General features: G+C 34.5%; 1 protein-coding gene across 7 annotated transcripts in view; it reads right to left on the bottom strand.

The window, feature by feature from the left end:
• Positions 1-457: 457 nt before the first annotated feature.
• RICTOR (RPTOR independent companion of MTOR complex 2) overlaps positions 458-23365 on the bottom strand; it is a 122896-nt gene continuing 99988 nt past the window's right edge. For 4 of the 7 annotated variants that reach the window (XM_027604951.1, XM_027604955.2, XM_027604954.1 and 1 more), the window contains 11 exons: positions 23008-23114; positions 22082-22311; positions 19548-20556; positions 19194-19265; positions 15682-15859; positions 14836-14920; positions 13792-14025; positions 7028-7183; positions 6608-6731; positions 5062-5200; positions 458-4952 (listed from right to left, as the gene is read on the bottom strand). In XM_027604951.1, coding sequence (XP_027460752.1) covers positions 4878-4952; positions 5062-5200; positions 6608-6731; positions 7028-7183; positions 13792-14025; positions 14836-14920; positions 15682-15859; positions 19194-19265; positions 19548-20556; positions 22082-22311; positions 23008-23114 — 2409 coding nt within the window. In that variant the 3' untranslated portion in view covers positions 458-4877. The remainder of the gene's footprint in view (positions 4953-5061; positions 5201-6607; positions 6732-7027; positions 7184-13791; positions 14026-14835; positions 14921-15681; positions 15860-19193; positions 19266-19547; positions 20557-22081; positions 22312-23007; positions 23115-23365) is intronic. The other 3 variants (XM_027604953.1, XM_027604952.1, XM_027604956.1) reach the window with 3 other exon arrangements.

The raw sequence follows: 23365 nt of genomic DNA, 5'->3' as shown, positions 1-23365 counted from the left end.
TTTTATTCTCCAGCCCTGGTAATTTCCCTTGTGGTATTTTCTTTTGCCACTAGGTGGCTGAACTGATAGCCTATCTGATCAGGACAGCTTCTGCCTGAGAAATCAAATACTCTCCACAGAAACATCATCATCATATCATTATCACTTATATTGTATATTGTTTCCTCAAAAAATTCAGATCTATTCTGTCTAAAGAGATCCATTTTTTTCAAACACTTTATAATGATCTGAAGTTAAAAATAAAACCTGTAAAGCTATCTGTTTGATTAGATTATGAAGAATGTTTAAGGATATTTTAAAAACATCTGGAAGAGCCACTAACGTATTACTGAACTAGACTCTTATCTGTGGTACCTAAAAATCATTTTTACTGGGAGTCACATGTATCAGCCTCTGTGGTACATAATTCAAATGGACATTGATTGTTTTAAAATTTCAAACAGAACACAAGTTTTAAGAATTTTAAGTACATTTTATTAACAATGTATCCCTTTGATAAGATTATGCTTCAGGAGGCTTTTAATGCCCTTGACATAAACTGTACACATTATACAAAAACAAGAAAACCACACACAAAAAAAATCAAGGTGAGCAAAACCATTTGGGGAAAACCTTCTTTAAATTATACACAACTCAATGAAATATTCTTACGGAAAATATATAAATACTTTTTCTTTCTATGTTACAGTTATACAATATAAATCAGATTTCAATGTCTGTTCAGTGACCTACAAACACCAGAACCTCCAAATATGTAGCAGCTTATTACTAAATAAAAAAGGAAGGATATCATGTGGCTAGGGAGCATTAAGTCTGAGATTTTTTTCACAATCCCTTACCACTTTTCAAAACTAATTTACACCATTTGTTTTACAATGCAGCTTCAGGGTTTCTGCCAGGCCAGTAATGGAACATTTTTCAACTATCATCTATGAAAAATTTTTATCGCCCCCCCACCCCGCCCCAAGACTTTGTATTTTGTGCTAAATCAACCTACTTAGTGGCAAAATTACAAGGTATACTTTTTTGGCATAAATTATATTTTTCAAATTAAATATTTTGTAAAGAAAATCAAACAAGATGTGCAATTAATGCATGTTGTGGCATAGCTATCCACCTACATTATAAAAATACTCAAGGGGGGGATCCACATTCTGTGTGAGTCATAAAAACCTACTATGAATGAAAAATACTTTGGGAACCTGGAACGAAAAGAAAAAAAGAATGTTCCTAGAAAGATTCTCACAGATTTCAATACTGTCTGATAAGCACTGCTATTCATTTCACTAGCACGCTTTTATAATGAAACTCTCACTGTAGTGATACTCTTGAAATTAAGCTGGTGATAATGGATTTCCTGAATGGGGAGGCAAGGGAGACCTTTCCCAACGTACATTTTTGAAAACCTGAAATGTTCTTTTATTCCATCAGTTCTTCTCATAAAACTCTGTCAGTTCTACCTTTTCTTTTTTCCCATGTTTAATGGATTGTGAATTTTAGACACTGGAAGCATAAAACAAAAGGGGGAAAACCTTAATTCCAAAGGACTTTTTCCCAAGGTAGTTTACAAAGCTGATCTCACACAAAATTAGCACCTCACTCTTACCATGCAAAAACAATTGCAGCTATAATTTGGATGACAATTTGATTAGTTTTTATTGCTCAATGATCTGTGCTTTAATGTGGGGATAAAAGGCATCCTCTGAATGGAATGAAAAAGAAATTTATAAAGAGCAGTAGACAAATCTAAGTAAGCACTGACACCTCACTGTTGAACACTTTACTACTGTAATATGCCCTGAAAAACTCAGCTTTAATTATCTCAAGCTCTGGATAAAAGAGCTGAAAGCTATTAAAGCTACCGTTTCGGAAGAAGCTGTACGCCTGTCAGGGTGACTGGTGTAAGAGTGTGTACCCTCCGAAGGGCCTCTTTTAATGTCGCTGTCTCGGAGAACGTACTCATGCTACCAATCTTTATTAGAATAATTATTAGGGAGACATCCCCCCTTCAAATCTACCTAGGCATAAACAGGAAATAAATGTATAAGAAATTTTAGACCATATTTAATTATTAATACTAATTTCTAATTTCCTTATTATTTATCAGTATTTACTTAGTATCGTGAAGCTGAAATCTGTTCTTGAAAAAAAATTTCAATTAGAAATGACAATTCACTTTACAATTAGATATTCACAGTTTACAACCAGCAAAACTGCCCAAATTCCTCCAATTATTCAATAATTACCAATAGTACAAATTTATAAGGACTAAGATTAATTCTAAAATCTTGAAAAACTACAGTATTGACATTATTTTGGTATATAGTCTGGTAGTATCTATTATTTACAGATGACTTTCTCAATTATTTCTATTACCACTGACACCATTCCTAATCTTTTCTGCTATAATTTAATATTTTTAAACACTAAGTTAATCACTTGGCACTGCATGTGAGCATTTTTCATCATAAAAGTCTACTTTTATACAGATGAGTACTTGAAAACGTATTAGACCTGTCAGTGAAACATGGATAAACCAAATAGCACTATACATTTAAGTATAGACATTTTTCTTAGATTACTGATAACCACAAAACTCTGTCTCTCCAAACTAAGTGCTACAGGCAATTATTACAATGTATACATACATGTCTTTCAAAGTAATAGTCAAAAAAACTGTTTAGGCTAATAGTAACAAAGACTTCATTTCAGGATGGATGAATGAAGTAGGGTCTGGGATGGGGACAGTTTTGTGTGTGTGTGTGTGTGTGTGTGTGTGTGTGTGACAAAAAAGAATTACTGTTAACTTTTGAGGGATTAAACCACAGATTTTATATTCTATATTAACTGAGGTAGTGTTTAAAATCAATGTCTAAAATATGTCAACCCCAATATGAATAAGATTAAATTACCTCCTTTGGAGTTTTTAACCACTATTTGGTCTAGTAACTCTGACATTTGGTTCTCTGGAAGGCATTTTAATCATCCAAGACCAAAGACCAAGGTGACAGGCAACGTTCTTAAAAGTACTGTTAACATTTAAATAAACACTTGGGTTCAGCGATAAATTAAAGTTAAAAAAAATAATTTTATTTTCACTTGGATTTTATGAGAGAAAATCTGAAGAACCACTTTTTAACATAAGCAGCAGCTTACAGCCCTTATCTGCTTTGTTATAATGTAAGTTGCTACACAGTGCATGTAAGAACAATTCACTGAAGTGCAGTCAAAGAGGTGTTATGAAGTGAGATGAAATGTTTCATCCCAGTTGGAACTTTCAGTGCCAGTAAATTAAAAAACAAAACAAAACAAAAACAAAAAAAACCTATCTCTGTGAGTTACGTTTTCTAGTTCACAGGGTTCTTTACAGAGATCTCAAAGAACAAGCCCGTTATAAAAAGGATCTGTACTATGGGAAAATATTAATCAAGATACTAGGACTGTGTCAAAGCTGATGTGCAACTGTAAAAATGGTATAAACAAATGAATTAAAAAAAGGGTCCTAATCAGTCCAGCTGGATTTTTTTTTCTATTTATATATAGACCTCAGAAAAGATAATCCTTTCATTTACAAGCATTCTAATGGTGATGGCCATGCTATTTTTATATACAAATTTGCATATATGTTTAATTCCTGTAAAGATTTCCAAATATCTTTAAACATATACAAATTAAACACACAAATAAACAAAACCTTGCCCTCATCAACTTAACAACTTCACAAATATGATAAAGGCAATGACTGTACTGATAAACTCACCTATCACTGCATTTAGTTTGTGCAAAACAAGAACACTGATATAAAAAAATTAAATTACTGCTGCTTTAAAATTTGGTACTTAAGGCTTTTCACTACAATTTTTAATTGTAATGTAAAATGTAAAATGTAATTTCATAATTCAAGTTGCATTGATGAGTTTTTAAAAAGGAAGTATGGCTCTTCTTTTCCCACGGAATGTGTAAATCGGAGGCAAACTTCTCTCTTCCTCAGGAGATCCAAAGTGTTATTTACTTTCTTTTGCTTTAGGTCTCAATTAATAGTGCTTGTTCAAGTTCCTGTTTCAAATGGTGATATGGGAAGTTGATGAAAATGAGAAGTCCACTGAAAACATGTGCATTCTACAAATGGGAAATACTCTGAATTATAAAATGACGTTCTGATTTGAGTCAAGAACTGTAGTGAAAAACCTTAATTGGTTCAAATAGCCTATAATAACACATTGCCACAAAACTGAAGAGACAGAAAACAAACTGTTTGCAAGTCTAGTAACATAAAAATAACTTATAAGTCCTGGGTTGTTGAGGCTCTTCTTTTGCTTTGAGGTTACAAACCTCTGAAGTAGTGTTACAAATATTAAGGAAAATGTGGAAGGGCCAAAGTTCCTCCTCTAATACCAGCAGTTACAGCACACCCCACTGTGGGGCAGGGTGCAGCCTCAGAAACACTGATTCCTGGTTTCCACAAGTTAGTTAACAAACAAGGCATCTTTAGATTTACCCTAAAAAAAAGAATTCAGAAATAACTGTGAAGGGTGCTTCTGCATATCCTATTATTGTTCCACTGTTATTATGCTCTTAAAATGAAAAAATAGAAAACCTATGTAGGTATTCAGTGCTTGGCTCTTGCATATAATGGTAACTAAAACTCTTAAAACTGTGGTAATGAGCAATGAACCCCCCAAGGGCTCAACAGGGAAAAGAGGAAGTTGTTTTGGTTAGGGAAGTCTGCAGTTCCAACTGTGCATGTACCAGTAATTGCTGGAACAGAAGATACTCCTGTCCTTGCTGCTCAGTCAGTCAGCATTTTCTGAGGCTTTTAGGAAATCCACAAATATGAATATATATAGTATTCATCTATATATATCATAAATATGAGGTCAGGATTCAGCAGATGTATCAACTATAGGTTGCTTTGGTGGTGTCGCCAGCACAGCCTCCGCTTCTTCATGCATCTAGGAAAGAAGTGGTAAACTGTGAACGACTTTCTAGTGTATCCATAGACAGAATGTCTCTTTTAACTTAACACCAAATACAGAATTATTCTTGACAAATCTTACTTACCTGTAAAAACTGTACGTCTTGAAATAATTCTTGTATGAACCTCCGACACGGAAGTCTGAATGTGCAGTGTGAGAGCAAATGGGAAACCTCAGAGTAAAGGCAGATGTCATCAAACGTTTGAGGATACTTCTCCTTAATTCTAAAACCAAAGAAAAGACGATGGTGTGATTAAAAACTATTAATAATGACTCACCTATTTTTCCATCCAAAATATCACTTTAAAAATATTTTTTTCCCACCAGACAATGATCAGATGGCCTATTTGGAATGATGGCATAAGAATATAGAAGATTAAATATTCCTACCTCACACTTAAACTAGATATTTTAAAGTTTGGGGTTATCTCTTAAAATGATTAAAACCCAAAAGCTTCTTAGAGAGTCAGAAATACTTTTTCACTAGCATGAGAAATTGCAAAATTTATTTATCAGCCTAGGATGACTCAACAATTTTCAAAATTAAGTTTGAAATACCCTTGACTGGGCTCTTTGTATCTTTCCACCTTCTAACAGTGGCTTTTAGCTAAGACAGCATCAGGGGTGGGGTGCAGTGGGGTAATACACAGGCTAAGGACCCACTACTGCTGGAGCATCTGGCCAGGAGGTCTGCAGGGGGACCCTGCCATCTGTGTTACTGTTTTTTTAAAAGGTCCACAGGAGACTCTGAGCTGCATTTCTTTTAAGGGCTACACTACTTTTAATAGTGCAGATCAACGATGGTCATAGTTCAATGTGAATTTTCCTTTATCATGTTGCTATGATTTATAAAAAGAATTAAAATTTTGCAACTTTTATTACAAGAAAGGAAAACAGGGAAAAAATGAAACCAAGAAAATACCACTTGTTTTTTGTGTAGGCCTGCTTTTCTCAAACTGTTCAGTCTCAGGATTCCCATACTTTCTTAAAAATTATAGAAGACCCCCAAAAGCTTATTTTTTGTGTCTAAAGCCATTGATAATTACCATATTAGAAATTAAAATTGAGAAAACTTAAGAATATATTTTAATTCATTTAAAAAACAAAACCCATTACTTGTTAACATAAATATATACTTTTTTTTTTCCCTGACAGAGAGAGAGCTTGAGCATGGGGGTGGGAGGGGTATGTGGGGGGGAGGTGGATCCCAAGCAGACTCTGCCGAGTGCAGAACCCAACACATGGGGCTCAATCTCATGACCCTGAGATCATGACCTGAGCCGAAATGAAGAGCCAGATGCCTAACTGCCTGAGTCACCCAGGCACCCCATAAATATTTACATTTTAATGAAAAATATTTTCTAAAACTCAGAGAGGAGTGGTATTTTACATTTTTAAAGATCTCTTTAAAGTCCAGCTTAATAGAGGACTGGCTGGATTCACATACCTACCTCTGCGTTCAATCTTTGACCATATGCTATTTTGGTTGAAGTACGTGAAGAAAACCTAGCCTCACACAGCTATACCATGCACAACTACTGATGTAAGCTGGTCTAACTTTGGAAGTATTTCAAGGATCTTTTCACCCTAAAAAGCAGAACAAAGAATACTCACGTTTCTAGTTTACTTACGTTAAAAGCCCAGTTTCATGACATTTAGTTGAAACTGAACTACTCAAATTAATGACTAATCTCAGAACTTCTTTGCGAAGGAGTATACGGCACATTGGTGTATCATCTGGAATTGTTTTAACACCTAAACAAAAGATGAAAATATTTTATCTTTATCACAATAGGAAATGATTACAACTCATGAGATTTGTTTTTAAATCTTACCTAAAGATCTCACCTAATCTGCACATAAACTGCCAATCATTTTGGGAACAAAATTCTAATGGAAGAGGACAGTAACAGTTGCAAGAGTTGGCTAAGTATACCTGAATGAAACGGACTTGTAGGTTTGAGACAATTTCTATTAATATTATCTATCAACAACAACAAAACTAAGTATAGTTTTATTAACAATGCTTGGCTCTAAATCTGAAAACTTACCTAGCAGCAACTCTGTGCTTTTGGTGCTGCTAGCTGAGCCTTCTTGAGACACTCCATCGCTGCATCCAGAAATCCCCGAAAACTTAGAAGGAACCACTTCTAAGGGGTTATGGATAGTCTGCTCACACCAATCAGAATATGGAATGTCTTGAAGGTCTGAAGAAAAAAATCTATTATTTCTATTAAAGTATCATAATGGTTTAATTCCTATGCTTCATTATATACCATAGAGGAAACGATTTCTTGTGATTTCTTTCCAGTTTTCAACAATTATTTTCCATAATGATCTTTAAAGTAAATTTGGATTGCTCAGATAGTGAAATCTACTGAATTTTAGGGACATTTATACATAAATTTCATTTTCCTAAATTACAAAAATAATATTCGATTAAAGAATTCAAATAAAGATGTATAGAGAATAAAATAGGAAGTTACTGTATCCACCCCCCACACTAAATACACTAAATACCTCTCCAAAGGGAAATACGATTAAAAGTCTGACATATATCTTTTTTTTTTTAAGATTTTATTTATTTATTTGACAGAGAGAGAGCACAGAGGGAGTAAGAGGGAGAAGCAGATTCCCTGAGGAGCAGAGAGCTCAATGCAGGGCTTGATCCCAGTACCCTGAGATCATGACCTGAGCCGCAGGCAGACATTTAACCAACTGAGCCACCCAGGCGCCCCCGACATATATATCTTTTAAGTTCTGCTACGTTAAATTTGTTTTTCTAGTTCTTTGGGTGTGTAAGTGGGATTATGCTATATTATTATTCTATGACTTGCTTTTCTCCCCATTTAATAATTACCAATATAAGAATTACACTTCCTTGAGCTTATCAGTTCATTCCTTAGAATTAAATTTACTACACTACCCAGGCACTGCTAAGGTACTTCTAGATGGGATTCTGAAGTCAACCAAACATCTCAGTGTTGCTAACGTGACATTAACTTTTTTGATTTAAAATTTTCTTGAGCACTTATAGTGATCAGAGCAAATGGGACATCACTGAGAAGTCTTTGGCTATCCTTTTAGGGAGTAACACTGGGCAACCTATAAAATCATACAACCTTAGTACTATAAGAAATATTGGAAATTAATTAAAGTTTTCATCTCATGAAAGAAAAGAGATTCAGAGAGAGGAGACACAACTCAGCCAGAAGGTAAGAGCTCTTGACAGATGGTCCAGGACTCTTTCTACTATAGCACATTGTCACAGTAGAGGAAAAAAAAAAGCTCTATTTTTAAAACCCAGGAAACCAAACCAATGTCAATCTCTCCCTATGCTGTTCTCCATAGAATAGATATGATCCCCTAAACACTTCCTAAGATTACAATTTTCAAAATACTAAAGTAGACAATACTTTGGTTCCTTGGAAAAGAAGATCTATAAATTTGGCATAGTTTTAAAATTTTGGTTATTAAGGAAATCATGTACCTTTCAGGGGCTTAAAAGTAACACATGCTACTTAATCATTCACTGATTTAAAAAATAAAACTATTGCCAAAGATCTGAGAACTGAAGATGTACTTAAAAAAACACTAATGCTGAATAACCAGATAAGAGATGAATATGTTATTTTAGAATCAGTAGATAAGCTACCCAGAGACTATGATGACAAAGTATTTTCAGCACAAGGAACAGTAAGAAAGTTATACTTCATTCAGTCAACATGTTTCTGAAAAGTTATAAACTATTTCAGCCTCACCTTTAACTTATGATGACTCCTAACATTTCTAACCTGTTAGAATCAGGTCCCATTTCTGAACATGTTAAGCATTCTCATTAAGGAAAAAAAAATCATTCCTCTAAGCACACTAGAACCATACAATGCATAAAAATCTGTGAAGGTGGCAGATGCAGAATAAAATGTTACCAGATATCTTATTCCAATAGCCTTTCCTCTGAGCTTTACATTTTGAACCATTACCACCAGACAAGAAGTTTTAGAGAAAGAAACATCTTGTGTTCAAGTCTTGATGTTCCTTTACAATGATCATTAAATAGCACAGGGATTATTTTTTAGTATCTGCCATGGACAATACGGAAGTCTTTCTGATACACAAAATCCTCAATATGGTCTACAGGAATGCTTCTCAAACTTTACTGTGCACATGAACAAACTGGGAATCTCGTGGAAGCGCAGATTCTGATTCTCTGTGTAAGGTGGAGTTCGAGATTCTGCATTTCAGACAAGCTCTCAGGTGATGCTGATGCTGCTGGTCCACTGACCATACTTTGGGTAGCAAGAGTTCTGCAGGATCTGGTCTCTGCGTATCTCTCTAGGCTGATCATTTATCCCCTTCCCTCTTACTGTCTGAGCTCTATTCACACAGGTGTCTTTTTGGACCCTGCTACTCCCCATGCATGCTCCCCTGAGAAAAGACCTTTGCTCAGGCTGTTCACTCTCTCTTCAAATTTTCTATACTCCATCTTCACTTTTTTAGCTTCTAGTCATTCTTTAGGTCATAGCTCAATAGTAACTTCTTTAGAAATCTCTTTTTTGACCTGCCTGCTTGGTTCTATTCCTTTGCTAATACCATGTACCTATTCTTGCTGGCACTTGTTACAAATGCAGTCATTATATTCAAATAATCAACTGATCAAGCGATCAATCAATCCATTCATCCATTGCTTTCCCCACTGAATGAAGCTCAAAGAGTTTAAGAACAGTGTTTTTTTTTTCCCCTCTCATAAATGTTTTTCTGGCATCTAGTTTAATGCCTGACCCATGGTAGTGGCATAATAAATATTATGTTGAGGACATGAATGAATGAATGAATGAATAAAGGTTTGGCGACTTTTTAACCATTTGGCTTTCCTCCCTTCACACTTCTAAGATGGGTATCGGTAGTAAGCTGTAATCATTTCCCAATCCAGAGCTGTTCTTCCCTGCTGCCTCTTAACTGTAACACTTCACATCACTGGCCAGCCAGCTAAGAGGCTCTGATGACTGTGCTAAGGTGAGCACCTTTCTGCCTATAGCACGTCTTTCACAAGTCCCAAACCTCATGATGCTCTGCCTGATCACTCTCCCAGCTACAGGTCACAGAAGGGTTAGAATTAGCTGTGACTGTCCTGCGACTAGGTACTTGAGGGGCTGTGTTTGATAAAATAAGTAGAAAACAGTAAAGTAAAATCCACAGTAAGTACACTTCATAAGTATTTGATGAGTAAGGATACAAATGAAGAAGCAGAACTTGCAGAAACTAAAATATCATAAATGATGTAGAGCCAAATGATTTAAAACAGAATACTCTCTACTGTGTGCAATACATCAGAACAATACTGCCCAAACCTCTCACTCGCAGGAAATGCCATAATTACAACATGATGGGGCCCTGGACAGAGCTGTTCACAGTGGGAAGTGCCTAGTCCAAGGGTCTGTCCAAACCCAGGCCCCAGACGCATGGAAACATTTGAGGGAATTAATGATCTCAGCACACCCATATCCTATCTGTGGTGTATCAGCATGCTACAACCCATCAGTTGGAAAGCTCTGAATCAGAACACCAAGGAGAAATTTAGAAGAGTGACTCAGAGAACTTTGATATTACTAGATTTTTGAGTGTGGCTAGGTGATATTCACCAAGAAAACGTATCTATGGAAACACTTTATACACATATATAAACACATTACCAGTTTGAAGTTGCTAATATACATGGTCCCCAACTTATAATGCTTGGACTTTACGATGGTGCAAAAATGGTACAAGTTCAGTAGAAACTCTCTTGCTTCGAATTTTGAACTTAGAAATTTCCCTGGTCTAGCGATTTGCAGTATGATCCTCTCTTGTGACACCAGACAGTGACACCTGTCACTGCTCCCAGTCAGCCATGTGGTCGTGAGGGTAAACAGCCAATACACACCCATTCTGTTCCCAGAGAGCCATTCTGTTTTTCACTTTCAGTACAGTATTTAATCAATTACATGAGACAATCAACACTTATAAAATAGACTTTGTGTTGATGATTTTGCCCAGTGTTCTGAGCATGTTTAAGATAGGCTAGACTAATCTATGTTTGGAAGCTTAGGTATATTAAATGCATTTTGACTTCAGATTTTTTTCAACTTAGGATGGGTTTATCAGGATGTAACTCCATCACGAGTTGGGGAAGACCTGCATATGTCACTTGTTGAATCATATAAGAATGCTGAATCTGAATCTGCTCTCACCAAAAACATACTGTCTACTACACAAAGCAGTATGCAGCTAGGTATTAGAAATATATAAATGGAAAGACATGAGAGTCCACACACTGAAGGAACTTCATGAGTGGAAGGGAAAAAAATAACCAACCAATAATGATTATAAGAGATCTATGTACAAAAGGCAATGAGAGTGAAGAGGAGGGAATGTCAACATCTGACTTAGTGAGGGACAGCTTCACAGGTAAAATACTGACATTTAGGATGATGTGGACTGGCCAAAGAGGGAACAGCAGGGAAAACTCATTTTTCATGCCTGGAATTATGAAATATAAAGAAATATGTTGCATTCCTATACACTAATGAGGTAGCAGAAAGAGAAATTTAAGAAAACAATTCCATTTACGATAATACCAAAAATTAAATATCTAGGGAAAAACTTAACCAAGGAGGCGAAAGACCTGTAGTCTGAAAACTATAAAACACTGATGAAAGAAATGGAAGATGACACAAACAAATGGAAAGATAATCCATACTTATGGATTAGAAGAACCACTATTGATAAAATACCCGTACTACCCAAAACAATCTACAGATTTAATGCAATCCCTATCAAAATAGCAACAATATCTTTTACAGAACTAGAACAAATAATACTAAAATTTGTATGGAATGGTGAAAGACCTCAAATAGCCAAGTAATCTTGAAAATTTCAAGATACAGTACAAAGCTAAAGTAATCAAAACAGTATGGTACTGGCACAAAAACAGACGCAGAGATCACTGGAACAGAAGAGGGAGGCCAGAAATAAACCCACACTTATATGGTCAATAAATCTATAACAAACTATACAAGGGGGCAAGATTATACAAGGGGGGAAAGACAGTTTCTTTAACAAGTGGTGCTAGAAATACTGGATAGCTACATGCAAAAGAAAGAAACTGGACCACTTTCTTGCACAAAATAATTTCAATTTATACACAAAAATAAATTCAAAATGGACTAAAGGCCTAAAGGTAAGACCTGAAACCATGAAACTGTTAGAGAAAATAATAGGTACTAATTTCTTTGACATTAACTATGGGAACATTTCTCTAGATATCTCCTAAGGCAAGGAAAACAAAAGCAAAACTAAAAAATTATTAGGACTACACTAAATAAAAAGACTTTGCACAGCAAAGGAAACCATCAACAAAACAGTAAGATAACCTTCTGAATGGGAGAAGATATTTGCAAATGACATATGCAATAATGGCTTAAAATCCAATATATATAGAGAACTTATACAACTCAACACCAAAAAACCAAGTAATCCAATTAAAAATGAGCAGAGGACCTTAACATTTTTCCAAAGAAGGTATACAAATGGCCAACAGACACATGAAAAGATGCTCAACATCATTCATCAGGGAAGTGCAGATCAAAACCACACTGAGATTATCATCTCACACCTGTCAGAATGGCTAAAATCAAAACACAAGAAATAACAAGTGCTGGTGAGGATGTGGAGAAAAAGAAACCCTCATGCGCTATTGATGGGAATGCCCTTTGGTACAGCCACCGTCGAAAACAGTAAGGAGGTTCCTGAAAAAAATTAAAAACGGAAATACCATATGATCCAGTAATTCCATTTCTGAGTATTTACCCAAAGAAAACGAAAACACTAATTTGAAAAGATATATGCACTCTTATGTTTACTGCAGCATTATTTATAATAGCCAAGATATGGAAAGAACCCAAGTGTGTATTCAGTGTGTGTGTACACGCACACACACATACACACACACGTGCACACACACGTACATGTACACACACACACACTGGAGTATTACTTGGCCATAAAAAAGAATGAAATCTTCCCATTTGCAATAAAGCTAACTGAAGTCATCAGAAAAAGACAAATACCATATGATTTCACTCATATGTAGAATTTAACAAAACAAACAAAGAAAAAAGACACAAATAAACAAAACAGACTCTAAAACACAGCAAACAAAACGATAACTGCCAGAAGAGAGTGGGTGGGGCCGGGGTGAAAGAGATAAAGAGGATTAAGAACAGATTTATCTTGATGAACATACAGAATTGCTGAACCACTATATTATACACCTGAAATATAACTGTATGTTAATTATGTTAGAATGAAAAAATAATTTAAAAAGAAGAAAAACAGAATTGCTGTATCATTATATTGTACATCCAAAACTAATGTAACATTCTATGTTAGTAATAGTCCAATTAAAGCAAAAAAAAGAATCAGTCCAAAAAAGCAAAAAAAAGAATAGTCCAATTAAAGCAAAAAAAAAAGAATTCCAATTAAAGAAAAAAAAGACAATAGATCACACGAAGAATCTTGCGTCCTCGGCATGAATAGCCAGTAAAGAACCATCAACAGACTAAGCCCAGGGAATAGTACGAAAGACGAAAGACGAACCGGCAGGGGCCAAACTTGGAGACGAAACACTACCTCCAACCCTCCAGTAGGGAAATGCTGAGGGACCGAACGAAGGCTGAGGTAGTGAGAATGGAGTAAGAGGGATGGTCAACAGAGGTGGGACAAGATTTGTGACTGGAGCAATTTAAATTAGGTGGAGATGGACCTAATCACTTACCTGAATGACTACATATTGCACTTAGTTGATTACTGGGCTGGAAACCCAGAATTTCGATACAGACACAATAAAGGCAGTTATCATCTGTATGCTCCTGTAATCCAGTGTCTTCCGTACTTTCTAAAAACAGAGAAGCATCTGAATGGATTGAATTCATTATTTCCGTAAGACTCATCTGCTGTCGTAGCAAGTGAAAAGAGTTTTTTACAAGACCTCCAGTTCCAGATGGAAGACCTGTGCGTAAGTAAATATGAAACAAAATCTGATAAAGATAGTATCAATGATACCTCTTTTCAAGATGTCTCAAACCATGTGAATTTTCAAATTAAGAAAATTAGGGAAGAAAACCAGAACTCTTTTTATGACTCAAAATCTTAAACTTAATTGAGGAGAAAAGAGAGTAATTTGCTTAAAATTAGGAAAATAAAGTTAGCAGATAAGCTTATATTACTTCAATATAAAATTTTAAATGCAAAATGGAAAATTAAAATTATACAATTAAGACATAATTTCAATTATTCTCAGTATTTCCATAAAGAAACGTAATAATTCTGGGTCTATCTAAAGAGGTACTTGTTAAAAAAAAAAAAAGATTATGAAGCTTTAAATCTATGGCTGACATGCATATATTCATTAAAATCTTATTGTTCATAACAAAGAGAGATCATGTAATGATAATAAGTACGTTTTTCTCTCTCTCCTTTCCCCAAACACCTGTTTCTCAGACCTTTGAGAATCAGCATTATAAATTTTTCACGCACTAGTTTTTAAAAACAGAATCAAATGATCTAGTTTTTGTCTTCTTGAGAGGCTGGGTAGAACATTTTCTTAAGTCCCTCACAAAAATATACTGTGGTTTAGTTTTAAATGCGCTCAAACAATTATTTTGGCATAATTTTTAAGTTGACCCAAAAGTAAGTATATCTGAATTTTTAATGTCATCCTACTGAAAAGCTTTTCTTTTTAATCCACTTTGTTTTAAAAAGAATTTTCTTTTTAATATAAAGAAGAGTCAGTCTCATGAGAAGAGAAACCATGCATTACCTCCTGCCTCATGGGCAAACACTCTGACACCTCGATCATCGTGTGGAGGTATGTTTTTTGTCTGAAAATAGGGAATATCCTTTACCTAAAACAGATAAATTACAAAGAAGTTCACTTTATGAATATTAGCAAGATTAAATGAAATGGAATTTAAATAGAATTACTACAGCACATGAACGTACAACAAAAAGTTCACGAAAGAAGGTTAAATTACCAAAATTTGATAAAATAACAAATAATCTTTAAGTTCCTATCTACTCTTGGTAATTTAAACAAATATTAAAATAATTATTTTTAGAATTTATCTAAAATGTCTTTAGACTCCTAAGCAAATGTGGATTCTTTAATACTATCTATCATGTAGGTATTTGTGAGTATCTCATGGGATTAGGACCACCTTATATGACTGGGCACATGTGGCTGTCCTATACAGGATAAATAGGTTCAAGGATTATTAAAAAAAAAAAAAAAGGAACATACTGTATACTTCAAACTTACACAACTTTGTGTTCAATGTCAAAAAAACAAGGATAAGTCAAATGTGATTAAAAAGCAAAGTTAAGAAGTCACTAAACTTCTATAGAGAATATACCGATAAGAAATCAAACAAGATGCTGATTTGGTCTGGGAAGAGAAGGAAGCATAATGTTCTGGGGACTTGGAAATACTAAATAAAAAAGTACAGAATAAATTGAGAAAGGTGAAATAATTTTCATCATAAAATGTTTTTAAACAAAACTGCTTTAAAAAAAATTATCTTCTCCCAAAATAATATTCACTCTAAACTGTAATTTCTAGTAAGCAGTTGTACAACATGAAATAATAGGAAAATAGAATTCATGATACCTGGAATATATCATTGATGTCTACTGGAAGAGCAAGACCAATATAGTCATCTGAACTACCATACGTTGCACTGGACACCATGGACCTCACTGAGGAGGATCGCTGCAGGGTATTTTGATTAATAGGACTTAATAAATCTTCTTTATCTAATGAAGCATAACTTAAAGCTTTCATGAACCTATAAAACCATAAAAAAAAATCCCACTTGCATTAGTTTCTTGATTTGTAATATTCATCATATAGAGGAATTACAATTTATTTTTTTAACTTCAAAAAGATAAGTAGCTAGCCAAGTATTAAACAGTGCCATCTTGTTTATTAATAGCATATAAACACTTGAAATCATTTAGCTGTTATAAAATGATATACAAAAGACCATCCATAATGAGCCTGTTTCGAAAAACAACTACTATGGCCTCCCAGGTAAAAGTGAAAAGGTGGGCAATTAAGATAACTTTCAATATCTAGAATTTAAAAAAAAAAAAAAAAGTCCTCAGAAGTCACAGGTATGATCCAAGGACTATCTTCACAATCATTTCAAACTAGTAAATTTGCTATCATACAACTAAGGGCATGTCTATTAACTCCATTTAACATTATTTTTATGAAAAATAAGAATACTTATCATCCTTTGTGTGGTAATTAACGCTTTAGCAACAAGATTTATGTCACAGAGAAGAAAGACACACAACAGCAATAATGTTACCATTTGTAAATATTACAAGACAGTTTTATTTAAAGCACTGATATTTCTGCAATACACTCCTTACTAGTGACTCCATAATAAATATGGTATACTGATACTTCCTTAAGATAAAGGTTTCTTATTCATGCAACATACATCCTAAAAATATTTACTAGGCACCTGCTTTGTATATACAAGGCACTACACAAGGCTCCACAGTTAAGGTACACTAGCATTTAGAAACCCAAGTCATTTAAAATATAACAATGTAGCCTGATATTTTAAAAAGGAATTATTTTATAATGCACACAAAATCCTTCAAAATCGTAGCTATTAAGATTATCATAGTTGGGACGCCTGGGTGGCTCAGTCGGTTAAGCATCTGCTTTCAGCTCAGGTCATGATCCCAGGGTCCCGCATCCGGCTCCTTGCTCAGCAGAGAGCCTGCTTCTCCCTCTGCCTGCTCTGCCTGCCGCTGCCCCTGCTTGTGTTCTCTCTCTCTCTGACAAATAAATAAAATCTAAAAAAAAAAAAATTATCATAGTAAAAACCACTCCTAATTTCTGCTTAAAAGACTCCTAACTGAAACTGACAAATTTCATAAAATTGGTCAGTGGTTTTAAAATTAAATTGTTAAGCCTCTCTTACTTCATAAAACTCTTAAAGGAGTACTGGAGGTGGAGGAGGTGGTGGATACTTGCCTTCCCAATCCCTATTTCAACTGACTAGCTCCATTTTAATCTATTCCGCATATTGGGTTTCCATAGAAATGTTTTTGTGGAGAGATTCTCTACTTAAAAAGCAACATTCGAAAAGCTTAAAACCACTCACTGATCTAGTCCAAATTCTATTAGATGAGGCAACTGAGGCCTAGATATTTCAAAATTCATGAACTTTCCCACACACATTCATAATAGTGAGCAAATGAGGTCTGCTTGGTTTTGTTCTGGATTGATGAAGTTTTGCAAAGCTGTTGAACTCTAGGCAGATGAGACATTACAGCATAATTTATGAAACCTTCTTCAAGTTCATTCACTCAGTGCCAGGATTAGAATTTAGGATTAAGGATTCCTACTTCATTGTTTGTTCTACCATGTCCCAAGGAAATATCTCAGTGAGATAACGATTTTTAAGACTGCTGGACTCATGCTATCCACTGTACCATAGGTATGTATCTGCATGCCTACCCTTTTAATTTTATAAGAAAACAAAACAAATAATAATAGTCCTTCTCAGCCTGGATTCCAAACTATTATTTTGAAGTAAATTTGTAGTTAGCGTCCATCACTTTCATTTTCTCTGAACTAACCAAAGGTAAGAAGTAGGAATAGAAAGACTAATGCCGACACAGTTTTTTCCTCCATGGAACCTGATCCACACACAGTAAGTACTAAATACAATTTGAAAAACAAATGAAAGATTTGACGAACATAAAGTCCTGTTATGCCGTCATGCCTTTGTACAAGCTGTTCCTGTCTCATGACTGTTATTTGTTTTTATTTTTTTCCCTCCCAAGAAATTAAAACACCTATTCATCCTTTATATAATGCCAGTAAGTTGGCATTTTACTCCAGGAGTAAAATTTCCAAATAACTTTCTTCTGGTCTAACAGAGAATATAGGAAATAAGATTCTAAGAACCCAGACTGGTTAAGAAATAAGTGATTTGGGATAGCTGTCTTTTCTGGTCTATTCTTAGGAATATTTAAACAGTACAACTCTTTAATCTATGCCTTCATCAATTTGGATAGAAATGGCCTGCTTCAATGGGATATAATCAACCAAATAGTATCAAATCATAACAGCTCTTTGGTTATTGCACTGAGCTGTACGATGGTGCAACTCCTACTGCTTATTTTGCTGTGCTACGTGACTGCTCTGGCTACTGCAGTGGTCTCTGAATTTTCAAATACTTTGTTGTAATACAAAAGCTCCCTTCTTTGCTACCAGTTTTATCGCTGTCCTTTCCTGTTATAGTGTTCCTACCAATCAGAAGCTTCTAATTGTTGCTCCCATAGGTCTGAAAACCTGATATCCAAGCTTGTTAGGATAAGTATCAATTTTGAATGTGGGTCTTCTGAATACAATTCATGAACCTTACTGCATAGATTGAGACTAGTGAGCTATTAACAGATTTGCCTTTGTTCTGAATTGATGAGGTTGCCAAAGATGGGTGAGTTCCTGTATGAGACATTACTGCATAATTTATAAAATTCTATCAAATGGTATATAATTTATTATCTACTACAAAGGAACCCCTTCTACTAAATGCATTAGTATTACTGAAATAAAACTGCTTAATAACTTAATGTTATTAAGAATTTGGTTCTGTAAAAGCCAAATGGGTTACATAAGGAAATAACTACCCATAATGCTAATTGATGATGGTATGTGTCAAGCACTCTTCTCAGTATTTGACAAATACTAATCCATTTAAATAAATGGGAATTAATAACAAAAACTAAGTAAATTGTTAGAAGTATCTGGCCCAACAATAACCAAAAAAAAAAAAAAAAAGGTACAGAACCTTTGCAACAATCAAATTTTACATTGCATATATTTTAAAGGTAAAATCAAAATTGTTTATTTCGACCAACCTGGTCACAATTTTTAGATATGGCATAGAAGTTCCCTAAAAGTTCTTGAGCATAGGCAAACTACTACTGCTGAATCCTGAGGGTCAAGTAATTCATTTAATGTTCATTAGGTTCCTACTAAATAATCACAGCTACTTAAGACAAACTGAAAAGAATTTTACTAAAATTTGTAGTTACTTAAAAAATATAATAATAATAAAGGTCAACTTTTGGAGCCTTAAATTGACCTACCTGAAAAGGTTGTTTGTTATTGTAGGTCTTAAGCTCCTGATTCCCCCGACATGCTTCTTTTTAAAATCGATCCTTGCAGAAGCGAGAAATAAAAAAAAGCTTGTGACTTGTGTGTCCTTGCAAACCATAGATGTTTATTTTCAGGGCCTAAAAGAATTTCTTTTCCCCCCTCGCGGCTGCAAGAATCCATTTCAAAACATATCGGGTAACTAGGAGCTTAGAGCCTACCATAGTAAACAATTACAATTGGTCAGTTCTGAGGCTTATGTAGATGTAAAACCTGTCTAGTGCTTTCCAGTTAAGTCTGTTAAAATGCAACCACTATTGTTCATTTTTAAATGTGCATTTGCTCACCTGCTTGGTGTTAACCTGGACTCAAAGCTGCTGGCCTTCATGGTGATGGTGTCGGTAAACAGCACATCTTTTGCTGGTGATGCCAAAGCCTCAGAATGAGATAAGGACGGATGCATTCTTTGTTGCTGCAATCTTTTTAGCGTAGCATAGCCAAAGGCGTCTCTAGAACTCGTGTAACTAAAGTTACAATCTGCTAGACTTTTAATCGTAGCAATAGAGGGTGCTTTAAGGGACTGTGCTCTTCTAGGAAGTGTGTGAGAAGAACCTGGAGGCACCAGGGACACGGAGTTTGATTTGGAGAGAGACAGATGGTTAGACTGTGGCGTCAAATAGTGGCTTGTCTTAACAGTTTTAGTACTTACCACAGTACTCATACTTCCACAGTCTGTGTCCACAGTCGTAGCATCGATACCTACTGTCTCTCGTGAAGGACTTGAACTCATTGAACTTATGCCACTTGTTGTAGTGTCTGTATTAAAACTTTGACTACGTATCTTCATATGTGAACTTGTTGAGCTTTCTACAACTAATCTCTCTCGGCTTGTGTTTTCTCTGTGATTCTCTGTACCAAGACTCTTGGTGAATTTTAAGTCATTCTCTGCAATACTTGGAGTACTACCAGTGTCTTCAACGTGCTTATTCCCAACAAATGAAGTTTCTAATTGTAATGTCTTCTGTACTGTGGATATGGGTGTGAAATCATCACTATGATTAAAGTCAACACTGGGCTCCGTAAGTGTTCTGATCCGCCTGTTGTTTGTCTTATTTTCGGATGACAGTTTCCCTCCTTTCGGATCACTGCTACTACGATGTTTTTTATTAGGCAAAGTAAGCGAATTTAAGATACGATTCTTCACAAGTTTACTAGAAGCAAAGAAAGGGAATGAATTTTTATCCTTTATAGGTCCAGGTCGATCATAAAATGCTGGCTCTGTATCTTCATTGATGTCAAGAAAAAACGTACTGGTAGAGCTGCTGCCAAACCGGTCATCCTCCATTATGAACATACCTATGATCAAAGGACTGTTAATAAAAGCGCATAAAAAAATGACAAAACAAAATCATAGCAACTGTTGGTGACATATTTCAAGAATATTTTGTTGAATAGTCATCTGGGAAAAAAATGTTTCAAAAATAAAGGGTTAAATTGCTGAGAAGCCACATTAAAAAAAAAAAAGAACTTCTTGAGACCAAGCGTTTGAACTTAAATAAAATGTGAAATTATGTCATTATGAGGAACTTCCGTTATTTCCCAAGAAAAACTAAAGGATTCATTATGGCAGAGTTCACATGAAGGGGTGTTTTTTTTTTTGTTTTTTTTTTTGCTTGACTGTTTTAATGGCAGGGAGTTTCCAAAACCTCCAAATATTCAGCATACAATTAAAGGAAAAGGGAGATTTGACCATGGATGTTCACTCACTTGGTAAAGATTCTTGTTAATTTTTCAAATCACAATAGTGGGAGAAATTAATCTTATAAGAAATGAATTCCTAGTTTTAAAATATCTTTTAAAGAACCAAGTCACAGCATTTTAAATTCATGTTTAAATCAATTAGGCTTATTTATTTTCCTTTAGATACTAAGGAACTCATCTAAATTCAGTGTCTAACTCTAATAAAGAAAAAAGACTCAATCTGGGTGTCCAAATGACATCTATGAGCTTTTATCCTATTTTTATTTTTAGCTTTTTGTTCAATAGTTATAAACTACTTCAAATTTATTTTGAAAGAAAGCAAAATAAAATCCCAAATAAACCTGCATAATGTATTTTCAGATTCTGTCAATTCTAAGATGCACATTTTTCACAAGTTATTCTCTAGAATCAGAATGCATCTTGTAATCAGTGGTATGTCCTAGTTTAATAGGCAGTATTTTTTTCTTCTTTTTTAGTGGTACATAAAATACTGGTGCATCTTATAATTCACAGCATCTTAGGCTTGGTAAAATATGGTTGGAAAAATGTTGCACTATCTTCTTAAAAAGAACCATGTCTTAAGTTTTGTACGACTAACAATATTTAGCACAGGGCTTAAAACCACAAACCGTTTTTTATTTAATTGATTTTTGATACTCTATCTTTTAACAGTTTCAATATTTAGTTTTAAAATTTAGCTCTTCTCTCAAAAATGAATATGTAAATATAATCTCTCTTAATAAATACATTCTGGTTCAACAATCTCTGTATCTGAAAAATGAGTGAAAAAGTATGTAAATGAAGAAGGTAAGCAAATATTTACTTTTTAGATTTTATGATAAGCAAAAAGGGGAATAGGTTCTTCTGGCACATGGCTTATTTTTTAACTCTGTAAGACTTTTCCAAAGTCTATTTAGAAAAGCAAGGAGAGAGAACAATGTAGTCTGGCGGCTATTACTCTCTGTTGTGAAAAGATAACACATTCTCCAAGACCCCATTATTGCCAAATTATCTCAGATAAAAGTAAATTAGGAATGTAACAAATACATTTAAATTGTGACAATACAAATACAAATGCTAATTTCAGCTAACTTTATATGATCTTGTCAACAATACTCACTTGATGGTGCAGATTCACTTTCACTATTATGTCTAGAGCTGGTTGACTCTGAGTTCAAACTCAGGGTGCTTGGGATAGATGAGAGTTCATTACAGAGTTGTTCTACATCATCTGGAACCACTGGCCACAGATGTTTGCGACTGTGCCTTACAGAATCCCAGCTGTGACATTTCAGAATATCACAGCCCTGTTTGGTTTTGGCTATGAGCCCAAGCACATATACACAGGTCCTATATGTAAAAGATGTAGTAATGACAGTTTATAATTCCAAACTAAGATTTCTTAAAGCAACCAAAATATTAGTTTGCTATATGTACATTTAAATTTTCTTTAAAAGTCATTAAAAATTGTTTAGCTTGTGGAAAAATGTATTAAAATGAGTTAGGGGTAACTCAGAAGTCATAAGTAACATGAACACCTTCCTAATATAGATAGTAATTACAAAGAAGTAGTTTAAAAGAACATAATGCAATCTCAGGGGGAAAATGACATATATTAACTTTTCTGGGATAAATCTGGAATATATGGGCTATTGGACTACTGCATATACACTATACTCTCACGGTTTACCAGATACTAAACTTCAACATTATAATGATAAAAATGAAACGGTAACATTAAGCAAGGCGTTCCTTAAGATGTTTAACTTAGTGCATCTAAAAAAATTTTTTTTTTTTTTTTTTTAAGTAAACTCTACTCCCAATGTTGGGCTTGAACTCATGGCCCCAAGATCAAGAGTTGCGTGCTCTACTGACTGAGCCAGCCAAGTGAGCACCCCACCCTTTTCTTTTTAAATCTTATCTCATTAGGATTTTCAGTGAATTAATAGTTCTAATGGACTACTCAATCATAAAAAACTCTTCCCTCACAGCCATTTGTGAACAAGAATATATACATTGGAAAGATCTGTGAGTAAAATAACATACCCTCTGACTGAAAGAACCTCACACTGCTTTGCAAGTTTTAGTATATCTGGGATCACATTTTCTTCCTGTAGCAAATTGAGACCCCAATTTGATGAGCCAATATTTCCCTGAAAGAAAAGAAATCACTAATATCAAATATATTTATAAGAATAACTCTTTCAAGAAATTTGGAGAGCTATCAAAAAATTTAACCCCATCTATGAGAGAGAAAAAAATGTGAAAAAAACCCTTAAGTATGGAACTTTAGAAATTAATGCTCCATTTGTCTTAGAAAGAAAACTAATAGCTTAATCATTTATTTTTCAGTCTAAAAATATATTTAAAATGGGCAGAAACAATATTGGTCTTAGAATATTAA

The sequence above is a fragment of the Zalophus californianus genome, chromosome 5 (assembly GCF_009762305.2).
Source record: "Zalophus californianus isolate mZalCal1 chromosome 5, mZalCal1.pri.v2, whole genome shotgun sequence".
In the NCBI taxonomy this organism is placed as follows: domain Eukaryota; kingdom Metazoa; phylum Chordata; class Mammalia; order Carnivora; family Otariidae; genus Zalophus; species Zalophus californianus.
Note: the sequence above shows the minus strand (reverse complement) of the source record. Positions and strands in the feature narration are given on the sequence as shown.